The sequence below is a fragment of the Pseudopodoces humilis genome, chromosome 4 (assembly GCF_049639895.1).
Source record: "Pseudopodoces humilis isolate 2021_Gansu_Grassland_sample_001 chromosome 4, ASM4963989v1, whole genome shotgun sequence".
NCBI lineage: Eukaryota > Metazoa > Chordata > Aves > Passeriformes > Paridae > Pseudopodoces > Pseudopodoces humilis.
Window position 1 is genome coordinate 43,394,154 of NC_142203.1, and position 24,151 is coordinate 43,418,304.

Consider the following 24,151-nt stretch of genomic DNA (forward strand, 5'->3'; position numbering starts at 1 on the left):
ATTTTTTTCCCCCCCTTGCACATCTCCCTGACACTGCTTGTAGCAAGCAGCAAGCCAATGAACATGGCTGGATCTTAGGCATTCACCTAAGCTTCTCCTATCCAATTTAAAAAAAGAAAGAGCTGCTGCTTTTACTTAGCTAGGTAAAAAAGAAACATCTGAGAATAACTTCAGTCATATTTTTAAGATAGTATTTTACAGTAACTGGAGATTAAGGATGATTGAATGTGGCTAGAAGATGTTGGAGGGGCGTCTTGGGAGTGGTATTTTTTTCCAGCAAAGATCAAACAAACCTTTTCAAGTAACTGGTGTATCTGAATTCATGAATAGCCAACAAAACAAAGACATGGCTTATATACAAGAGTTCTAAATTCAAGTTTAAGTAACTGCTTGTTGACAAAACTACATAGAAAGAAAATGGAATTTCTCATTAGAGGCACAGTATTTTATGTAAGACGCTGTTAATAAAGACTTATTATTGGAGACTAAAGCAAGAATAAAACTTTACCTTGTCTGTTCCCCTTTTTGTAACAAACAATTGTTCTCACTTGGCTACCTTATTTGTGAGCTACATAAAATAAGTATTTAGGTATATTTCATCTACATGATATCTCAGATTTCCCAGCATATTTTAAGTGTTTTAATTTAATTAAAATTAATTAAGAGCATCAGGTTGCAGGGAGTCCTGCCTTCCAGCTGAGCCCAGACAGCGCCGATTCCCACACCCGCACTGCTCAGCAGACCCATGCTCAAAACAGTGTCAGGCTGTTTTTAATGAAAATCAACAGTTTAGCAGGGGTGAAACACTGGTGAAAATGCTCATGCCTCACAGCTGATCATGCCTGTGTCATGCTGGAATAAAAGGCTGGAAAAGATCTTTCTTTGGAACAGCAGTTTACAAGTACAGAAATGCAGAATTTGGACAACTCTGCAACATTTACAGCTTTACATTACTTCTTTGCTCACAGAGAGAACTCATACTAGACACCAACTTCCTCTTAACCCTCAAAAACCATAGGCAGCACAAAAAACTACCCCCTCTTCAATCTTCCCTCTCTTGCTTGCTCCATTGTTTCATATTCTTCTGTCAACCTCTTGTCGCCAGAGAAGTGGCTTGGCTCTTCTCTGAGGCTTTGATCTCTAGCTAATAGGCTGCACAAACCAGCAGCAACACGCATGACAAAGGGGTGCAGCTGGTAGAGTCCCTGTATACTGTGTGTCTCACCCTGTGCCACTCAAAAGGCAACAGAAATCCTCACTAAGCTACACAGATTCACAGCCCAATGATGCACAGCTGTGACTCCTCAGAGCTTTTCAGAAAGTGCACTGGAGAAAGGAGGGAAAAGGCAAAAGGGAATTATTGCTGTTTTTTTTGAACAGGGAAGAGCTAAGCAGAGTAATGTCCAAAATCAAAGAAAACACTCACACTGAGATGCTCAAGATGCTGTGGTTCCTTTTCTGATTTTAAAGAGAAATGACTACTGTGGAAGAAACATGCTGCCATGCTATGTTAATTACCTCGTGGTACCTGACACGTGTTTTATTGTCTTAGGAGTTTCAAATCCTGACTGTAAAAGCTTAAGCAATGTAGACCAAGACCAATGTAGAGAGCATGTAGCCCTCCAAAGGGCCTTTTTCCAGCCAGCCTGAGCTGGTGATCATATGGAAGTACTCCTTATCCTATTCTTAAACTTTTCTGTGTAGAATTAAGGCAGAAAGCGTCAATTAAAAAGGTAGAGTTCAAAATAAAGTATCATCAGCAATAAAGGAAACTCACTTGTACTCCAGGCTGGTGTCAAAGCAGCAGTCCTCCAACACATCCACGGACTTCATGAGAACCAAGTTCATCTGCTGACCAGGTATATCACTACAAAACCAAACCAAAATAGAAAAAAAAAAAAAAATATCCAATATCTGACAGTAGGAGGAGGTACCTGATAAAACATGATCTCAGCCAGACCTGTAACTATTTATAAGGTAAAGATTAATGACATTTTACACTATTAGCTTTGTCAATCTCTCTCATTGCCTAACACTTACTGATAAAAAAGAAGCATTTACATTCTCACTCCAAAGACGTCATATGGACTCCCCTCTTATAAAACATGTACTCCATTTTCATAATGAGTAAGACATCTTTAATTGAAACTAGCTCTGTGATCTGATATAAGATATAGCCACAACCCTGTGAGCTTTAATTTGTTGCAAGACAATGCTTTGAAGAATGTGTAAGATTCAGCTTTCAAATCATGCAGGGCAATGAAAAAGTAAAACTAGTCTGCAAGAAATGGTTAGATAAATGTATTCACTGAATACCCCTCACCACAGAAATGGAAGAAACACAAATTCCCAAAATACTGATCCACATACTCCAAAATACCGGGCTGATGTAACTTCCTTCTCTTTAAGAGTCTTTCAACGCTTGTACGTAGATCAGCCCACCGACTAAACATCCAGAGGTAGTCCATTCCCAAGTTACGTGGCTGAGTCAGTAGCAGCAAGGCATCAAGGCACCAAAGCATGAAGATTAGAGCTCAGCAATGCTTCAGTTTTAATGAAAGCAGCTGCCTTGGAAACATTAGCTTCACTGAGCAAATTAAAAACTGCCAATCAAATCTGTTTGCTACCTGTGCTTGTGTACTAATTAAACATTTTTTACAGGTATACAAGAAGACAAAATCCCTAGCAGTCAAGAAACTGGAGGAGTATAAAGCCAAACCTACTTCTTAATTTCACTGGAATCACCAGAAATTTGCAACTGAGGCCAACCTTTCTGAAAAGAGGGCATTTTCCAACAAGTTCAGAACACCTCTGTGCTGACAACACAGCTGTAACAGCATGCTTTAAAGACAGTCCATTACACTACTTCCATTGTAGCTCCATTCTTGTATGTGTAACTCATGTGACGTAAGTGAACACTGTCCCACAACTTACAAAGGAACCAATAAAAACTGTGAATTATTTTACAATTATGTCTTCCAGCATAACTAGTCTCATTTAAAAGTATATGTGTTGTTCTTCTAGCTGACTGATTTGTACTTTGAACCTCAGGGTATTATGAAAATTAGTCCCTCATCCCAAAAGAATGACAAAATACCTAGGATAGCTCTGGAGGGGGCTAAAGTGGGGAGGGAAGACTGATAATAAGAGGCAAATTTTAAGAAACATTACAAAGTCCTTCAAGAATCATTTGCCTATGACTTGTAAATACTTTAATTCCTCAGAGCTTAAGGTCACATGCAGAAAAAGGAAGTTACTTTCACAACTACATTAAATATGGTAGTTCTCACCTGACTTTTTCTTCATACAAACGTGAGATGAACATCCCTAAACCAAGACCCATGTGGATTTGAACAGCTTGAGACTCATCAGCATTTGGTTTCCCAGGTAACCTGTCAGTCAGCATACTCAGGACCTCCTCTATCTTCTCCTTGTATGACACAATGAAAATCGGCACCAGGAGAGACAACGCTGTGGCCGCACAGGATCGAGCTATAATACTAGCAGTATTTTCACCTGAATAGGATTTCTAGAAAAACACAAAAGAGAGTCTTTTCTTTTTCTCTTACTCCTTTCCAGGTAATAACACTCAGCATCTGAGGAATTTAAAATAAACATCTATAGAGCAAACAGCAGCACAGACGTATTACAGCCTGACATTCCTTGCCTGAAGCTTTTACCGTTTTGATAATAAAGACAAAAACTTCAGGCAAACAGAAACATAAACAGAAAGCACAATGAAAGAAAATGAACAAGAACAAGAAAAGTTTTTCTTTTCCTCTATTCCAACTACTACAGTTCAAACAGAACAGAAAACTTCGTGATTAGAACTCCATATATGAAATATAGCTATATTGCCTGGCCTTCAGTACCACAGCACATACCTGATAGAACCATGGGAAGACTTGACCTTTAGGTTGGTAGCGGCTATTGACAATACTCAAGAGGGTCTCCGTGACCATGGAAATCCAGTGTTTCATAGGAATAAAATCAGGTTCGGTCTATAAAATTCAAATCAAAATCATCATCACCATAATTTTTTCTTAAATCAAGTTCTACCTAAACAGAAGCTCAGCTGCTGATGCTCCAGCTGTGATCCATCATGAATGAGATAATTTTGTCATTCCTACATAGTGTAAGTAGCATCATTTACTTACAAACACTACTTTTGATCAAGTACTATTCAGTGGAGACAAAAATCATGAAATTATGAAAAAAGAGTCCATACAGTGACCTATCTCATCTGTCAAAATGGTCAAATAAATGAGTTAGACATTATGCCTCTTGTGACAGGGCACATATCCACTTTACTTGCTTCTGTATAGATCACAGCATCTGAGAGATGGTATTCACTGAGTATGGTGAAATTTGAACTTGAAAATGTAAAGTACTTCACATCCACTTACCAGCCCCTCAAACACCTGGTCATATTACTTCTCTATATTCCACTAAGAGAAGGGACCCTCTCCCAGATTCACTCACCTCAGGCACCCCTTCAGTGTCTGAAGAAAGGCTGCTTTCATATTTGGCTACAGCAACTGCAAGGCCAGTTAAAGCAAAAATAGAGTTTCCTTTCACCACTGGGCTGTCTCTGAACAGAAAAAGGCAAACAGTTAAGAAACACAATAGAGATGCTGCCAACAAAACATGTATCTTGAAGCTGAAAAGGTATGCTACAGGTGATCCAGGAGGGAAGGCCTTTGCCCCTAGCAACTTCATCAGGCTCTCTTCTAGCTCAGCAGAAATCTGTTACATTTCATCTTCAGGAATTATAGAAAGAATGGAGAAGAGAAGTGTTCCAGTCTTTTTTTTTTTTCTTGTCTGTCTTTTATATAAAGGCTAGCACACACGAAGTTGTGTAAAAACAGAAGCTTTCTTCCACTATAATAAAGACTGCTACCCTGCAGAGCAAGTAGCACTCACAGAAGTGCAGCAGTTGGTATTAGCTAGTACCATTTCCATAGAGCACAAAAACAAAAACATCTTCAAACAGAGAATGCTAGAGAGACAGGTGCCACTTCATTGCAACAGCATAAGGAGATTGAGCAGAGCAGCCATTATTGAATTATCAGCTTAAAAGAAAGTTTTGAATTATTTCCCTACACTACAAAAACACTAACATCATGGAAAGGTATAGGATTCAGAGTACTAATTTCTGTGACTGTGCAAACCTTTAAGGAAATTAAGAAAGAAAATCTGCCACTGACAATAATGAGGGAAAACATAACTGTGTTCAGTTTTGTATAAGGAAGTATGTTGATATTCTAGTAATTCCCAGAAAAACACACTGCAATACAATCCTGATGGAACTCTCTTATGTTGTTTTACAAAAGTATCTGAACAATAGAACTGTATTAGACCACTTATAGGCCAGTAAGGCCAGTCTTTTGCATCAGTCTTCCATTTCTAAAAACTTTACTGCTGCTGTAAAAATATAACTACACTACCAATCTAGCATTTATTCCAGATTCAAAGATGTCATTATCACAGTAGAAGTATTTGGCTTTTTAAAGCAAGAAATATGAGTCTTAGTGGAATGTTGTCATTTGGAACAGTAAGACTATCTCCTCTCAGATAAGATGAACTAGCAAATAATTACAACAAGGTACTTAGTTAAGTTCTTTGGAGTCTCTCAGTATCTTTTGCCTTAAGTAATTTCCTACTCTATGCATGGAACCTTTGCTGATTTGATCATCAGCTTCTAAAAGGCTACATTTCACTATGTACCTCATAGAGAAACTTCTAAATCTAAACACTCATGAAACCTGGATGCTTTAAATTTAATGAAGGTAAAAATCATCTTAAGAAGATCTAGGAGGAAAAGGAGCAGTGTTCCACTCTCCACTGAAAATATGGGAAAAAAACATCATCTGTAGTAATTTAGCAGTTCTTACTTGGAAGCACCTTTGATGACATCGGTCAACATATCTCTGACCCTGCAAGAGAACAGAAAGAATTTACACCATGTTCATTATAGTATAGCATGAACTCAGCTATATTTCTCTTCTGTCTCACATTTGTCTATTCTAGGTTAACATCGGCATTAGAACAGTTAACACAGGCTATTAACAACAGCCTATCAGAAGACTTAGTGCAAAATAACTACACGCATTTGGTGTTTAAGAAATCTATGCATCACCTCAAATACCTTCATGCTCAGGTGCAACCCCAGTGTTTTATAAAGAACTCTTATTTGACTTAATACCACTTTTTATAAAATGCTGGTTCATGCAATAGCCATAAATATGGTTTCTGAGCACATCAAATATGTAAGTTTCCAAATCATTGTCCTATGTTCTACCATAATGAAAGCTGAATGTTTAATAATGGACAAGCATTACAATTTATTCAACCCTTATTATATTTCTGGAAACCACTACAGGCAGTTATGCTATGACATGGTCTATAAACCTGAATCTATTTAAATTAAGGCCACAGGAGTGGTTACAATATCTTACACATCGTTTTAGTTGATTTGTAATAGGCTACTTGTTTACAGTTGTTTTGTTTCACATTTATAGCAAGACTGAAGCAGAGATGCAATCAATCTCCTACTCAGAAAGGTGTGGATGAGGAGAGAGATCCTCTATCTAAAACCTACAATTCTACATGGCCATGAATGTAATTCTACAGAAAAAGTCAACTTTACACTGAAAATGCATGTCTCCTAAAACAGGTTGTACAGAATGTATAAAACTGTGTAAGGCTGAGTTAAACTCAAGCTTTCGAAGAAACCTACCCAGATTTTCCTTCATAATCACACTGCTTTTGCACACAGTTTCAAAGCCACCACAATAGAAGCATTTACAACTTGGTAAATACCAATGCAAAACTGCACAAAAAAAAAAATGCAAAACTTAAGCAATAAAGAATTAACACTAAAGTTTATACCACATTGTCCACAATTAGGTTAACCCCAGTGAGCAACAAAAATTCTTAACAGCTACTGAAGTTAGGGCCCTGAGGAACCAAGTAAATAATTGTGAACTGGAAAAGAAACTAAAGCTATTACTGGGCTCCAGTTCATTTACTGCTTTGATTTCTTTCCTGAAAAAGGGAATTCTGTTTATTTTTGACATAGCTTACATTATCACCATTTAGGAAATACAGAGCAGAAATACTTTCAGGAGAAATCTACAAAAGGAGCACTGCTACAGGCCTTTTTCTACCCTATCAAGAAAGGGATCAGTCATTGATAGAGGATCTTTTATACAACACTATAGCGTTCTGGACCTTACAACACAAGTCTCTATCCCAGAATTAGCTGGAATAAAATAGACATAAATTCTGATTTACTCTTGAGTGGGACTTAGTAACACTGAACTTTTTTTGACTGAAACAGACAAAAAGCATTTTGGCTTTGTACATATTTACTTCCAAAACACTTATGAACAAGCACAAAACCAGATATTTATACTGTCCATGGATAGGTAGTTTTTCTCTTGTGAAACAGACAAAAAGCATTTTGGCTTTGTACATATTTACTTCCAAAACACTTATGAACAAGCACAAAACCAGATATTTATACTGTCCATGGATAGGTAGTTTTTCTCTTGTGACGCTTCCCACTTCCCACCTTCTTCTCCTGGCCATGCACATACATGGCTAAATTCTGACAGACTGAGAGACACTTCTCACTTGACTGAAACAGAATTGGTGGAGAATATGGACCAGGATGTGCATCATGTGCTTGCTTTCAAACAACATCCTCACACTCAAAAATGCTATCTTATCATCAGTGCACCATGTCATACATCAGACTGTGACTTACACCTCTTTTACCAAGGTATTTTCTGCAAAACAGCTCATTAAACTCTCAAGAAATAAATTTTTATCTTTGCATAACCCTTCTCCTTTAACATCCTATAAAACCTACAATTCAGGAATTCTTTCATTCTTTCCTGATGCTCACCATACAATGCTTTTAGGCTCTGTAGAGGGGAAAGTGCATGTCAGCCTGTGCCTATGGAAATCCTTACAGTTACCCAATTGTCTTTCTTTCCACTGCCCTCTCCTCACCATGGTCACTGTATGTGGTGGTTGCTTGTTGTTTTGGTTTGGGGCTTTTTTCACTAGTTCTCATACAGTCTTTAAACTTGCAAAATTAAAGGCTTTCAAACTTTGCCCTCCTCTGTCCCCTTACTTGCCATTACAAGTGATCAAGAGTACACAGGCACTTCCTTACCATAGCCAGGCTGTAAACTGTTTGTATTGCACCTCTTCGGGATCCTCTTTTCCATGTTTTAACTGCATCTCCAGCTCAGCCTGCCTCCCCTGCAAAATTGCGAAGTCAGAAATGGATCTTATTATAATAAGATTAATTTACATTGTAAGATTTCTTTGGAGAATAATCAGATAACACATGTAGCCTAACCTAAGGGCTAGTTTGTAAGTGACCTTGTCTGAATTCCATATGGGATCCCATTGTAATATACACTATATCAAGGTGAAGAATCCGTAATTTTTTGTTCTGAGTAAGAAAAACAAACTGCAGATGGCATAAATGACCACAAATACTGAGGCATCTATCTAGTACTTGCAGAGCCAAGTTCTCTTGGGAAGGGCTACAACAAGCAGGGAGTGAGCTTTAGAAGCCTGCTAGCTAAAATGGATTCTAACAGCAAAACATCGCTTTCCTGCTGGTCTGCTTAAAGCAGAATTCCTCATTCTTTTACTTTACATAACTCTGACCTCACCCTGTGATTTCCTACACCATTCTTTCTGCCCTCTAGCATGTTTTATGTTATAACAAACGATTTTTCCAATTGTTTCCAATTGTTTCAACTACAACTTAGCTTGTTTAGTGTGTCAATTACTGCTCCTTAGCAGATTATTAGTTCTTAAAGGAAAAAATACAGGCACATATGCTGTGTTTTTCAGGTACTGAATGTCTGTAGTTTGGGTGTACATACCAACCTGAAAATATAACACAGTGAATCTTGAAAATCCAGGTCGCACTCAAAAAGTGACCCCCCATAGAGATTAAAGGAGTACATACTACACACTGACTAAAAAGAAGGCAGTACAGCAGTTCAGAAACACTGAATTATGTACTATGCAGACTACTCATACTGTAGTCTGTTTTGGCCACCTCTGATAAAATGTACTACAAAAGCAAAAGGATTAAGTAAGAAGCAACAAACATAGACTCTACTATCCTGTAAAATGGCAAAAGATCCTACAGATCCTTTAGAAAAAAATCTGGTACATCCTAAGCTTCTTGTGAAATCTTGCCTTGGAAGGGAAGCAAAATAGGAAAGTAATTAAATGCAAGTGACAATGTCCCCCAAGACCTAAACCTGCAATCTGAATAGCTGCTGCTTGTTTTATAATGGGGCTTGCTTGGTTTAGGACCTTGCATTTTGTTGATGGTCAAGAGAAAAATTGTTTTGAAAATGTGAGAGAACTGTATCCTTTGCTGCACAGCAAAAAAGGGAGCAGTCAAAGCTTCTAGAAATTCATTCAGCAACCTGAGCTGCTTGTGCTGAAAACAGCTGATGTCCCCTGGAAATACAAATAAGCCATTATAGTAGCACAAAGAAAACATTCTGGAAGGAAGCTATTTGCTAAACCTTTTTTAGATAATTTTCCTGTTGAAAATCAAATTATACTACATTGGTCTAGATACCAGGTTAGCCAACCTGATAAAAGAGAGAATTTAAGATATTTCCTACTCATTTATAGGATTGAAAAAATTGAAAGAAAAGTCTCTTACAGTGCAGCAGGATTACATGCTGATTAAGGGAAATTATTTTTAACGACTCATTCCTTGATAGCTTCTGTTTCCTTTGTGATACTACTGTTACAAACTTCCTACCCAAGCAATAGGTTAGAGCTCTAGCTAAAATTTGATCTTCTAAAAATTCTAAAAATTGACACATTCTGCAAGTTAACACATGAACAAACCTGCATGAACATGAACTGTAAAGAGAAACTGCACTTCTAAAAGTATCCCAGACTGTGCTGAAGACTAATTTTTATTTCTTTTTTATAAATTTTATGTAATTAAACACCTCAAGGTTAACGTTTTTGTAACTTGTAAGAGTGTTCTTGTAAAATTAAAATCCATACCACCTAGATAAGAATTAACGTCCACAATATTATTTATGTATCTCAAAATTACCTGCAGGACGGCATTGTAGGTTCGACTCATAAATCCTAACCATGTCTGGGGCAGCAGTATGGAGTGGTGCCATTCAGAAGGCTGAATATTAACCTGTGCAACACACCAGAAAGGTTAGAAGCAATTACAGTAAGTCTAACATATGCAGAATCTATGTTCTCCAGTCTATGATTTGCAGACAAACATTCACTCCTTTCCACAGGCCATTACACATGGCTGTAGGAAACTAAAATCATTCTCCTTTCTGATTTTACCCACACCAAGTTGCTTTCAATTTCATTACCTAGGCCAGTCAAAAGTAGTTGCAGGTAGTACAACAAATAATCGATCCCAGAGAGACAGCGGAATTCTATGAGGCAATAAGCACAACACTTAGCAGCACTGGCAAATGTTTCTTCATAGTTTGTGGGTATCTTAGATGTTTCTAAAAGCAAATTGTTTGCCAAGATAAATAACTGACCTCCCCTTGTATCATTATTTTCCTGAGCCATCCTGCTTACTCATCTCTATTTTATGCTCCTAATGATCTACATAAAGCAGTCAGTACTCTTTCATCACTTGGATTTTTTAACAAAAAACAAAGGACCATCCTAAAGCTCCATGTCCATCGCTTTCAGTGAACCTGAAAGACTTGTGAATAAATACTAATAGACCTATACAAATATAAACATTCTCAAAGTCGATCAGAAAAGATAATATACTCTATCTCACAGACAATACAAATATGACCTATAGTAAAAAAAAGGAAATCTCATCTTAATAAGGACTCATGAACACTAGTCCTTCCTTTTAGTTAAAATTATATTCATACATCCTTCTCATCTCTGCTCATCAATTCCTCTAAAAGTTTATGAACAGTCAAGGTTCCAGTTAGAATTGGTTTCCTTGAGTAACTGAGGAATCTGCAACAAGCCCAGTCTTCCCCTCTTCCTCTACTCTGAAACTGTTTTAGACTTGTGCATTAGACTGTTCAGATTTCTGCTGGTCAACAGACAGCTGAACATGAGCCAGCTGTGCCCAGGTAGCCAAGAAGGCCAACGGCATCCTGACCTGTATCAGCAATAGAGTGGCCAGCACGAAAAGGGCAGTGATTGTCTCTGGGTTCTTGGAACTGGGGAGACCACACTTTGAATCCTATCTTAATTTTTGGAGCCCCTCTCTTCAGGAAGGGCACTGAGGTGCTGGAGTGTGTCCAGAGAAGGACAGCAGAGCTGGTAAAGTGTCTGGAGCACAAGTCCTGTGAGGACTAGCTGAGGGAGCTGGAGCTGTGTAGCCTGAAGAAAATGAGGATCGCTGGGACCTTACTGCCCTCTACAACCACCTGAAAGGAGGGTGTAGCCAGGTGGGGATTAGCCTATTCTCCCATACAACTAGGGACAGGACAAGAATACATAGTTTGAACTGTGCCAGGGAAGGTTCAGACCGGACATCAAGATGAATTTCTTCATGTAACAAGCTGTTAAGCATTGGAATGGACCATCCACAGAGGTGATGTATTCACCATCCCTGAAGGTGTTCAAGAAATGTCTGCATGTGGCACAGTGCTATGATCTAGTTGAGAAGTTGGTGACTGGTCAAAGGTTGCCCCCAGTGCAGTCTTCTCCAACCTAAATGATTCTGTGATACAGGTTTAACTGGTCTCGTAGTGATTTGTGAAGTTCACTATGTAATCCACACTTCTGAAAGACAACAAAAGCAGGCCTGCAAAATACTGCAGGTGCTCATGCAGGAATTCATTACAAAGCTTTAGGCATCTTGTGATATTTTAAGCATCTAGACAATATGGTATACCAGAAGCACCTAAAATTTACAGATGTTTTTGATGACAATAGAGCCGCTGAGGTGCTTCTCATTAATTAACTTTATGGCAGTAATCATTTTGCATGTATGTGGAATATAAGGAAAGAGGGGATTGAACATCTCCACATAACAAAGAACACTCAAAATTCATCTACAACTGAAAATGACTGGACATAGTGCTGAAGATTTCAATATAAGCAGTACTCAATATAAGCAGTACTGTTCAAGGGAACTGAGAACCAAGGACTAGTGCTTGTGAAACACTGGCACATGATGCATGCTTTTTCTTAGGAATATCACATGGCCAGATCAAAACCAAAAAAGCCAAGCAATTTTTATGGAAGAGCTGTGATCTGATATCTGAGGCAGTAAGAAATGGCATGAGCTTGGAGCTAGTAACCTGAGCCTTTCAACTGATGCTTAAGAAGGACATGTCTGCCTGAAAAGACACAAAAACATAGACTATGTTGGTCAAAATGCAAGACAGATAATGCTGGCAAACCCAGGATACACTACTTCTGTATTGGTTTGGGACAATACCTTTATGTCAGTGAAATGTTCAGGCACGTATTTAAATGCTCTGCTCACATATAGGACATATAAAATGCCACCTCAGTGATTTCATAAATAAGGCTAGCATTATGTATCTGTATCAAGGAAATAGTGAAACAGACTCTCTTTTAATTTTAACTTTTGCTTAGAGGGTCTTTTTAACATACTTGATTGCATATACTTCCAAATCCATCCCCTAACATTTCTTTGTGAGAAAAAAATAATTCTTTCTCTAAGACACAGTAGACTAAGGAAAAGAAAAACAAAAATCTGTCAGAAGCTTAATTTCTGAATACTGTTTTATCACTGAATGAAATACACTCAGTAAATTCAGCATCAGAAACCAGCACAAACTAGTTAATATTTGGTGCTACATCCCTCTAGGCACAGAAAAATGCATTCTACAATGAATTCTGCTCCAGAAAATCCAATAATCATCTTAAGGTACAAGGTTTGAATAAATGTTTCCCATACAAGGTTTGAATAAACGTTTGAGTATCTTGATTACATCAAAACCAAACCAGGAAACAAAAGCAAAGAAGTTTTTCACTTTACTTTCCAAAGATGCACGTCATCACAGCACAGCTAATTGAACACACTTTAAAAATACGCAGGGAATGGTTCTTCCATGAGTATACAGAGGGCCTAACATGATTATTACTTGTACCATTTAATAGTGCAGAACTCACCTCTGCAACTCAACTTTGCAATTGTGCCTGTAAATATGGCTCATAAATAGGGAAAAGTAACTTGTGCTATTTCCAACACACTGAAAGCACTTGGATATTGTGAAAAATGCAAAGGCAAGACCATTTTCCATTTTAAAAAAACCCGTACAAATTGCACCAGTTCAGAGTGCCAAAGCTACCATCTACCACACTGGTCTGCCAATATCAGTCTGTCTCTGTGCTTTTTGCGTGCAGGATGAACTGTCCTCTTCACCTCCACTAAAGAACGAAAAGATGGATAGCTAGCTCAAAGCCTAGTAACTCTGATGCAAAATACACATGAACAGAACCATCAGAATATATGGTACATGATGTGAACATATGTGACTATTCATCCTCAATCATTTTCACAACAGATTACATGATTCTGAATTTCCTATGAAATTTCTATGAACATTACTTGCAAAACCTGAAACAGTCATAGGCAATATTCAGAGACTTCTTGTAGAGTGTGCTCCAGACAGCCACAGGAAAAAAGAAAACCCATGGTCTATACTTCTGACCACTCTGAGTACCATAACTTACATTTCCTCTCAGAGAGAGGCTGACAAGCTCTGTTTAATAATCATACAGTACATCCCCATTTCTAGGGGTGATCTTCGTCTTTCAACTCACCAGTGACCACTAAAGAGCAATACAGCCAGTATTTGAATCATATCACAGTTTATTGAACCTATTTTCTTCTTCCTGTGAAATACCCATTCAAGTAATATAAACCTTCTGCATCTTAATCTGATCCTGCTGACAGATATCACAGATGCATCCAATTCCTCAGCTAGAATAGCACCTAGGTGATAGAAGAGGCATGGCCCATTAAGGTTGAACAGTAAATTATCTTTTTGCTGCTGTTACTGTTCAATTTGAATGGCAGCTAAACCCAGGTATTTGTTATTTGTATGTTTTAAAGACTTCTCAACATACAAATGATGACTTAAGTTTTAGTTTTCATATGTTCCAGATTCTGTGCTGCCTAGGTGTGTAGTTCCAACTTTCATATTAAGTGTTAGTGAGCTCTCTACACAGGGTAGGTAGACAAAACAATTCCTTTTCCAGCTCGATATCAACTTTCAGGCCCAAAAGCATAAACAACAGTGGACTGAAGAGAGAAAACAAGGAAGGGACTTCATAATCTGAAGCAGTGATTGGACAATTAACCCCAATAGGCAGATGGACCAAAACTTATAAAAATGTGAGACCTTGTGACCAGTTGTTCATTTTGTGACCACTTTTAGGTCCACCTTGGGTGTAGCCCTGGCCAGGCTCTTGTACTGCCCAAGGTGTGTCCTTTAAGGCTTTCAATAAATACCTACTTTATTCTTAACTCTGTCTAACCTCTGTTCTAGGTCAGCCTTCTTAAGGTGTCAGTTCTGGTGACCCAGAAGGGACTGAAGGCATCTGGAAAAACCCCTGGATCAGAGCAACACACAGCTCCTGCCCTCCCCCCCTGCTCCTGCTGGCACTCTCAGGGGGAGCGGGAGGAGAAAGAAAATATTTCCTCTGCATACATCTCGTTTTTTTGGTAGGATACCAGGCATCACAGTTTGACACATAAGGAATCTCATAAAAATGAAACAGGTATTTTCAAGCCACTCACCTTGTCTCAGATGCTAAAATCTAAGTGCAATAACGGCAACTATATATATACACAGACTCACAATCTGTACGTGCATACTTTATAGCTGTGAGCATAGATCAAACCACTGAATACACAAAAATGTTATTATCCCAGTATGGTGGTGACTCCTTAGTCCTAACTAAGAAAATGACGACCACTAGAGATTTTTTTGATGTAAAAATAAATAGATGCCAGCTATCTCCAATTAATTGTATTTTTTTGATGTTTACATTGACCTTAGACTTAATTATTCAGAGCTTTACACAGATCTCAATGCTTCAAATGCAACTTTAAGACTTCTTATTAACAGAACACTCCTTAAAATGTCACTATAAGGATTAACCACTACAACTTCTTCCCTCTCTCAAAATAATGAGTCAAAGCAGTAGCAAAAGAAGTGTTATTTGGGTAATTTAAACCCCTAAAACAAATGCTTAACAAATGTGTGATGTGTTGAACTGTGAAGTGATAACTTTGTAAAAACACATTCATTCCCATAGGACTGCAAGAATAAAATGGGCTTAGGTCCTACTAATACAAAACTTTTTTTGGCCAATTTGGCAGTTTTATAGCTTAGGCTCCCTGTCTTTACTATTAACCTCTGTTCCTCAGAAGAACACTGAAGGCCAAACAAACATTAAAGCATGAAATTCAGTTTGATGACTAAACTTGCTTCTCATCTAGCCAAAGGTCCAAACAACTCTTTTCTGACCACCCTGTGTCTATGTACAAAGGGTAAAAACACAAGAAAAAAACCCTTAAAGCAGTGTAAACTGAAAACAGAAATACTGATTTTTAATCAAAATTTTATATTTACTCTAGTTTTCTGCTGAAAGCATGCAGTTAGCATTGTCTGAAGATACTCTGTGTTTAGATTAAAAATACAAACATATTTGGATTCATTTTCAGTTTTACTACACCTTGAATCAATCAACTTGGTAAAGTAGTGAGAGACTTAGTAAATTATTTCTGTCTCCAGTCATTCTGTGTATGCCCTAACTTAATCCAGTTCACCACACTGACCACAATAAAACTGCCATGTATTGTCCAGCAAACCATTTTAAGGTTGTGTTTCTATGAAGGTAGCTTGTTCACATAAGAAAAGCCAATTCTGGATATGCTGCTGGATTTTATAATCACTGCTAGTACACACAACTATTTTTTTAATGAGGATTTTATTTGATGCTTTAGGGCAACAGGCAAGTGTTTAAAACCAAGTTCAGAACTGATCTTCATCCTATCATAATTTGACTGATATAAAACTTTCATACATGCCTTCTATGATAGCATAGTTAAACATGTTTTTCTTCAGAACCTCTGTCAAAAACTCAAGTCTCTCTGAATGAAACAATCACAAACAGTGCAGAGCTTTTATTTCTAGATACTATGGAAGCTCATGCTTCACTCCTAACTGATTAATCTGAATATGTTCCTCTGACATATGAAATATCCTTGTGAACTTTCCCTGGTGCTCTCTGCTGGAGCTTCCAAATAGTTAGAAAACATTCATTAATTCACACTCCTGTGATAATGAGGGGTATTATCTCCAGTTTTTCCTTTCATTCTTTAGCAGAAAAGATGTCACAATGGAAAACATCTATTAAATTTGCATACATGGTTAGATATCTTGAAATCAGTGCTCAAAGGTGGGTTTTTTCCCACCTTTCTTTTTAGTGTGCAAGAAGAACTTGTCATCCAAAGTACTTCATAATCCCACTGACACTGACTTTATGAAACAGAGTCAGGGATGGATTTCTACACTCCAGTCCAACTGGTGCAGACTGGCTTTTGTCTTTGTATACCTGGCCTAACTTCCACTGGGATCCATGTGGTGTGTCTGTGGCCATAAGACATGATTATTATTTTTTGTGCCTTTTCAGTCCTGAAGGATGAAAACTATTAGAATGTTACATGGAAAGCAGAAGTTGTATGTGTATGCTAGCAGATGGAAGCATTTGAGAGATGGTATGGAAGCAGAAGACTGTACTTCACCATGGCACACATATACATCATCTGACTGAAAACTTCAGGCAAACTATGCTGCAGACAGGTTTGTTAGAGAAGGAACTGGTCTGCTTGCTCCAGAAAGACTGAGGGAGTTAACCAGTACAAACACAGTGTGAACATGCTGAAGCAGGACCTGAGAGCAAAGCCCAGAGAGAGCCATGTAGGTGCACCACAGGATCAGAACGTAGTCCCCATACATTATCCATGGCACACACACCTGTGTTCTAGTGTCAGACTTTCAGTTTGTACACAAAAAACTCTCCAAACTCTGCACATGCAACCTTCCCACTCAAAACTTGTGCTATATTTATTTCACGACTGAGTGCTTGATATCAGTGATTTTAGTAGGGTCATAGAAGAACATCACAGTAAATATGCCTCACATCTGGGTGACCGTCACAAAAATATCAGGACCCAGATCACCCCCCCAGATGCATGTAAGTAGCTCCTAAGAAATACAAAATGTCTATTAATAGAATTATATTACAAACTTTTGAAAGTTGAACACAGTTTCACTTGTGTTAAAAGCTGCTGCTCCCACTGGCATAAAGCTGGGAAAGGAACACTTATTTTCCTGGATCCAGTAGAACTGTTTATATTTTTTTACAGTTGCCCAAACTTTTCAAAGATGGATTTTGATATTCAAAAGCAGCATAATTCAAAATGCTCTGACAGACTTCATTACAAGCACTTTCTTTTCCATAATGATTAAGTGAGGGCTTACTTAATGCCATTTTTCTAAAACCACACCAAAGGGAACAGGATGGTTTTGGTGGCAAGAGTCTAATAGGTCAGGGAGCTGAAATGTTTAACAGACAGAAAAAAATGCCAAGTCTTAGCAAGGTGTAGATATTGTTTCCCCACAGAGTCCCATCACTGTTCAAGCTTGCTATTCACCTACAACTGGTTACACATGGCAGGTATCAGGCATGTATGTATAGCAGTCTGCAAGGCAGAAAAAGGCAATGATGACCTGTCTGCTTTTTTGATTTTCAGAAGAGGCATTTCAGTAGTGAACACTTAAAAAAAAAGTATTTACAAGTTAAGTTATACTTTGTGAGGGTGGGTGACAGGCTGACTATCAGACTTGGTAATTCTATGATTCTAGCTGTCCTGCACAAAAATTTCAGTTAATTATGATACAGTCACACATGCCACCACCAGCTGATACCAACACCCAATGAGTGTAAACAGAAGAGATTGTAAAGCAGGGAAGGAGGTGTAATAGTTCTGAGAAGTGAAGTAAAGAAAAGCTAGCAACAACTTACCTCATGAATGAGGGCGACCAACATTTGCTGGAAATTGCGGCCCCTGCTGGCCAGAAACCGATTAATAGGCTTGCCATCCTTGCCCATGTGGACTGGGAGGTCGAAACACAGCAACATGCCGGCTGAACGGCAGAAGGAAAAGGGAACAGAAAAGTCAAAGACAACACTCACTCAGAGCCAAGGGAGAATCCAAAGCAAAGTAAGGTTAACTTAATAAAGACAACAATTCAAAAAAATATGCAAGCATATTTAAGGGGCATAAACCATAATTTCTTAAGTTAATTCATCTTCAGATTCATAGAAATCTTTGGGTCAAAACATGCATACTTGCCTACTTCAAGAAAGGGACAGCTTACCTGCAAGGCCTGGTGTCATGCCTGGTTGCTTGTTCCTCTCATACATTTTCAGCAAGAAATTTGGAACACCTGCCACTGTCTTCCCCTGGTCTGAGCGTGTGGCTGCTCCTCTTAAGGCAGAATGATACACAGCACGAGGCATGCTGGTCATCTCCTGTTTCACAAGTGATGTTGCAAACTCTTCAAATGCTTGATGAAGTGCAATGCAATGAAGTGAGAGGAAAGGGAATGTGAGAGGCTGGTGACTGAGAGACAAAACTAACCCTTGAAAGCCCAGAATGACACCAGCACTTTTTTTGCACTTCATAGTGGAGCAGCTGTCTAAATCTGATGCTGTAGCATACGGAGGAGAGACATCTATATCTTGGGATTTTTTTCCCTGAGCTGTAGTGTCTATGAAGTTGTAAACAGCATTGCTGATAAACATGGGGACTTGCTAAAAACAAAAAAAGTGAGGAAGTTCCAGTATAAAGCTACTTTATTCAAAACTGACATAAGTATACTTAAGGTTGGAAAGCAAGACAGAAACTCTTTGTCTTCAACCCTCAACACTTCAGTTTTGTTGAAGGAGTAGGTATTAAGGTATTTGTTGCCGTGAAAACACTATCCATCTACCTCTCTAGATTTTCCATCGAAAGTGTTTAGTTTAGGATGGCTACAACAATGGAGAAGAAATTTGCTGAAAGAGGGAGCTGTTTCTCTGCTGGAAACCATTCACACAGATAGAGACCCCCTATCACTGCTGTCATGTTACTGCATTCGCCAGTTATGCCAGAAGACATAAATATAAACCATTCAGAAGCAACTCTTTAGGCAGGCTCTAGACTGACAAATATAACCCCAACTACGAAATCTGGATAAATCTAGCAAAAATACTAGATGTGCAATAAATACTAGAAATACAATATTTCAGTGACTGAAATAAATCTGAGGGTAAAGACAGATAACTAGCATCACATGAACAATATTTTTATTATTATTATTGTTGCTGTTATTATCATCATTATCTCCTTTGCAGTCAGGATACTACTACTATTACTAACAACAACAACAGCAGTGATATCAAGCTTATAGTTCTTTCTATGAATTCTTTTTAATTCTCTGACTACCAGGCTTGAGAAGAGTCTCAGGCACCCAGAATGAAAACCAATTGAAATAAAAAAATAAGGCTGTTATACTCCTCTGATATCCTGGGAATCTAACACATAGAAACAATATGAAAACTGATGTGACAAACCAGTTTTAAAGGAGTATTTTTGAGACAAAATACTACCTAAAGCTCCACTTTCCAATGCTTCATGAAAGTAGTTACACGTTATTAATCTCAATAACACGCACCACTAGAATTCCAGCAAATGAGATGACATAGATTCAGCTCCCATAGAACAGGGAGTCTGTGGCTTTTGGCCTGTCTTGGACATTCACTCATTAATCTATTTTCACAGCCTTTCAGTGAAGCAATTCACTCTCAACAACTACTCCAGCTGAAGGTTTTGCTCAAATGTTCTGGACTCTCAGTTAACTAACAATGTTAGAAGACACCTCTGAAGGAGAAACTGCTCAATGAGTGTTTGGATTCAACTATTTTGATACTGGTTTTAATACACAGATTGAGCTTTCTGTCAAGATACATCATTCTCTTTCATTGAACTAGGTTATGCCGTTCTCCCCCGCAAAGCTGCCAGGATTTAGTAGTTAGGACTCTCTAGGTTAGGCTGCACAAATTCCAGATGCCAATGCACTCAGAGTTTGATGAATAGCTTATTTGAGAAACCCCTACTGGGGGAAAATACTACAAAACACCACCTACTATCTCACAGTAATGTTTACAGGCTGCAATCACACATGAAGATCCCGTGTATTCTAAAAAGACTGAAATAACAATGTCTATGTCGTGGCACAGTATCTTAAATCCTGTAACTCTAAGACAATGAGCATTCTGAAAGTAATCAAGTGAACGGTAAAAATCTCAAATACTGAAGGTAATTCAACTGCACAGGTTTCAGAACAAGTGTATCCACCAGAGACCATCAGTTGAAGCCTACTTTAGTATCAATATGCATCACTACAATTATGCATTAAGCCTAACACTGATATTTTAATCAATTAAGCAGCCTTTGTGTAGAGCATTGTTTTTATACTATTAATGCTCTGTTTACAAAATAATAAATATCAAATTTATTTTCCTTCAATCTGTCCTGGGCTAAAATACAAAGTTGCCCTTATCTGTTCAGTCCGTCCTACTGAAGTCACACTGTGACAAAACAATAAATACTTGAAGTAAATAATAAGGAACTGGCTTTCCCTTTAGGATGGGTGAATAATTTTTTTATTAACATTTTTTCCCTATCATCAGGACCTCTGTCACACCATCTTCCTAGAAATGGGTTGTGGGCTTTATTTTTTACTTCACATTTTTTTCCCCATCATTTATTAACAAAAAAAAGAGAAAAGCTGCACTTTAATGTGATAGTCTATTCTAGATGAGCCACAGGTCTGTACAGTCACTGTGATTCTGTATCGCCAAAGTGACCTCAAACACTGGATACATTATACCTCCTAGAACAGCAGCTGGTGTTAGAGACAACAGCTTGATATATGAAGAACCCGGAACAAATAGATTTGCCTCCTGATCCTCTTCATCTTCATTCATGTCTATCTCTTCCAGTGAGTTAACTTCTGGCCGTGCCTGAAAAAATTTTAGAAAATTAAATGTCAGCACAGAAATCTCAAGTCCTCATTACCAGTATTGATTCCAAGTGTGAAAAATAGCAACTAAATATGAAAAATTCCCCATTTCATAATTTCCACTCCATTTCAAAAATTTGAAGCTTAATTAATAAAAGCTTTTCTTCTACCTGACTGAAACACTAGTGGGTAAAAATCACAGGGTGTGTAAATAAATATCTGTAATAGTAAAATTAATCAGCTTACAGTTGAACTAATATTCATAAAACTTTACTTTCACTCTGATTCTTCTTCAGGTTAACAATGTTTTATATTGGCACTTTAATATAAATAAACCATTTTTGCTAGACACTACTTTTACATAGATAGTTTTTGTAATTTGAAAAACTGCAACATATTTACATTGCTTTCAATTAAAACATATTCACTTACTTTCTGTAAAGTACTGCACCAGTAATACAACTCTAAGTAATTGCACTAGTAATACAGAACTATGTACTAATGTGAAAGAGTTAGTCTTGCAGCAGAGTTTATATAATTCCCTTATTCTGTCCTGTGGTCTTCTATGTAAAACATTCTTTGTAAGGCTTATGCTGAACTCTTCTCAGTGATTTATATAAAGTATGTCTTTTAATTTTAAAGTTGCATATTTCAGCCTTTTCATAACAGCCAGTTACAACACACAAATGGAGTCCATCATATAATGAAGCAGTAAATAAAACCTTTACTATAAAGCCATAGGATTCACTATTCCATAAAGTACCAGTGGATTACTGAGTACTGTCTAGTCTCTCATACAAAGAAAAAAAAAAGTCACCTAGATGACCTTTTGTTCATCTCCTTGTCCTCTTTCATTTTGTTAGGTTACTGAGTCACCTAATCAGAAGTTTCAGAGTTTAACAGCCCTCTGCATACTTAAAAAGCCTTTTAGTAAGAACCTCAACTCCCTTCAGACTGCCTTTACTGACAAAAAAGTAAAATGCTATGCTGTGAAAGTTCACAACAAAAACACAGGAAAACTTTTCAGCTTCATTCCAAAAATTGCACCTACTTCTGAAACTGACTTGCCTGTCTTAGGAACAAGAGCCCTATCCATGAGTGTGACTGCAATGCAAGAAACAGCGATCACAAGAGCTGCTTAGTGTCAAGACTCAAATGCAAGCACTAACAGAAGAGCATAAAATGCAAATCAGCTGCCCAAAAAATAGCTGCTAATTTAATAACAAAATAAGAAAAACTACCTCGTGACCAACTTTCATTTGTGCCTTTCCCTGCTCACAAGACTTAGCTATGCCAATCACACATGACATCATCTCATGTCACCAGCAGGAGCCTGTGTTCCTTCAGGAGGCTGTCCTGAATTTCTGGCAGAGAAGGCACAGGGACTGGTTTCCTTTCAAAAGGATATAACCCATGTCACATGGAAGTATCAGATGTGCTTACTATCAAACATATAACATGGCTACCTGTTCAGGGAGATGAAGAATTGTATGTTCTTCAGAGTCAAATGATGAGAGTGATTTATAGGCTGAAATAGCAACAAGGGCATCCTAAAAAATTAACAGGAGGAAAAACAAAGTCACAAACACAGCATACAGTATTGCTACCTACTGGAAACTCCACATACAAAGAGCTTATCAAGTAACCACTGAATGCTGAAAAAAGAGTTCAACATTTTCCTGAGGCACACTCTCAATTGCTTACTTTTTATATACTCAATGAAAAGTAGCAAGACCACTTATCTAGGCTTGATAACAAGCATTCTACTTCAGGTAGAAATACCCAAGCTATGAGAATAATGTTGATAATGTGTTGATCTTTAAGCTGTTACTAAAAAGTGTTTACTCTAAATCAAATACTTTTCAGCTTCCTGTGCCACTGTGCAGGTGCACAAGATGCTCAGAGGGAGCACAGCCAATAAAGATGATCTGAACTGACCAAAGGGATATTCTGTACCATAGAATTTTATGCCTAGTATAAAAACTCAGGGAAGTTGGCCAGAGGGTACCATTATTGCTCAGGAATGGACTGGGCATCCCTCAGTGGGTGGTGAGCAATTGTATTGTGCAATACTTGTTTGTAATTGAGTTTTATTCCTCCTTGTCTTTTTGTTACATCCCCTTTCTTTACTACTGTTATTGTTACTGTTATTTTTGTTGTTATTATTATTATTACACAGTTACTTTATTTCACTTATTAGCCAGTTCTTGTCTCAATCCATGGGGTTTACCTTTTTCCAGTTCTCCTTCCCATCCCACCACAAGGAAGGGGAGTGACTAAGTGGCTGCATGGTACTTAACTGTCATATGAGATTAACCGAGGGGCTGAAAAATTCACTGAAATAGGCTGACAGAAGTCTTAGACTAAAATACATTTCTTCCACCAGCCCCATGGTGATGATAGTCCAACATTCCCACTGCACTACAATACTCCACAAATGAATGGAGTTAGCTGTCACAGCAGCATTAACATGCTTCACCACGTTAAGGCTGAAATTTTCCAAGGAAAGTCAAACTAGTTTCTGAGAATCACAGAATATGCTGAATTGGAAGGCACCCACAAGGATCATCAAGTCCAACTCCTGGCGCTGCACAGCACCATCCCCAAGAATGATGGCATGTGCCTGCGAGCATTGTCCAAACAACTGTGTCAGGCTTGGTGCTGTGACCTCTTCCCTGGGGGGCTCTTCCAGTGCCCAACCATCCTCTGGGGGAAGACCCTTTTCCTAATATCCATCCTAAACCTCCCCTGACACAACTTCAGTCCATTCCCTCAGGTTCTGTCACTGGTCACCAGAGAGAAGAGATCAGTGCCTACCCCTCCTCTTCCCCTTGTGAGGAAGTTGTGGACTACAGTCAGATTAGTTCTCAGTCTCCTCCAGGCTGAACAGACCAAGTGACCTCAGCCACTCCTGACACGGCTTCCCCTCAAGGCCCTTGCCATCTTTGTGGCTGTGCTTTGAATGCTAACAGTTTAATGTCTTTCTTATATTGTGGTACCCAAAACTGCCCCAG

At 38.2% G+C, this 24,151-nt stretch overlaps 1 protein-coding gene across 1 annotated transcript in view; it reads right to left on the bottom strand.

The window, feature by feature from the left end:
• Nucleotides 1–24,151, bottom strand: part of FOCAD (focadhesin) — a 91,912-nt gene that overhangs the window by 18,063 nt on the left and 49,698 nt on the right. Inside the window, exons 18-28 of the mRNA XM_005522655.3 lie at nucleotides 22,604–22,687; nucleotides 21,006–21,138; nucleotides 18,450–18,638; nucleotides 18,094–18,215; nucleotides 10,124–10,216; nucleotides 8,186–8,274; nucleotides 5,895–5,936; nucleotides 4,483–4,591; nucleotides 3,885–4,001; nucleotides 3,291–3,529; nucleotides 1,778–1,867 (exon numbers count right to left, since the gene is read on the bottom strand). Of these exons, the coding sequence (XP_005522712.2) occupies nucleotides 1,778–1,867; nucleotides 3,291–3,529; nucleotides 3,885–4,001; nucleotides 4,483–4,591; nucleotides 5,895–5,936; nucleotides 8,186–8,274; nucleotides 10,124–10,216; nucleotides 18,094–18,215; nucleotides 18,450–18,638; nucleotides 21,006–21,138; nucleotides 22,604–22,687 (1,307 nt within the window). The remainder of the gene's footprint in view (nucleotides 1–1,777; nucleotides 1,868–3,290; nucleotides 3,530–3,884; nucleotides 4,002–4,482; nucleotides 4,592–5,894; nucleotides 5,937–8,185; nucleotides 8,275–10,123; nucleotides 10,217–18,093; nucleotides 18,216–18,449; nucleotides 18,639–21,005; nucleotides 21,139–22,603; nucleotides 22,688–24,151) is intronic.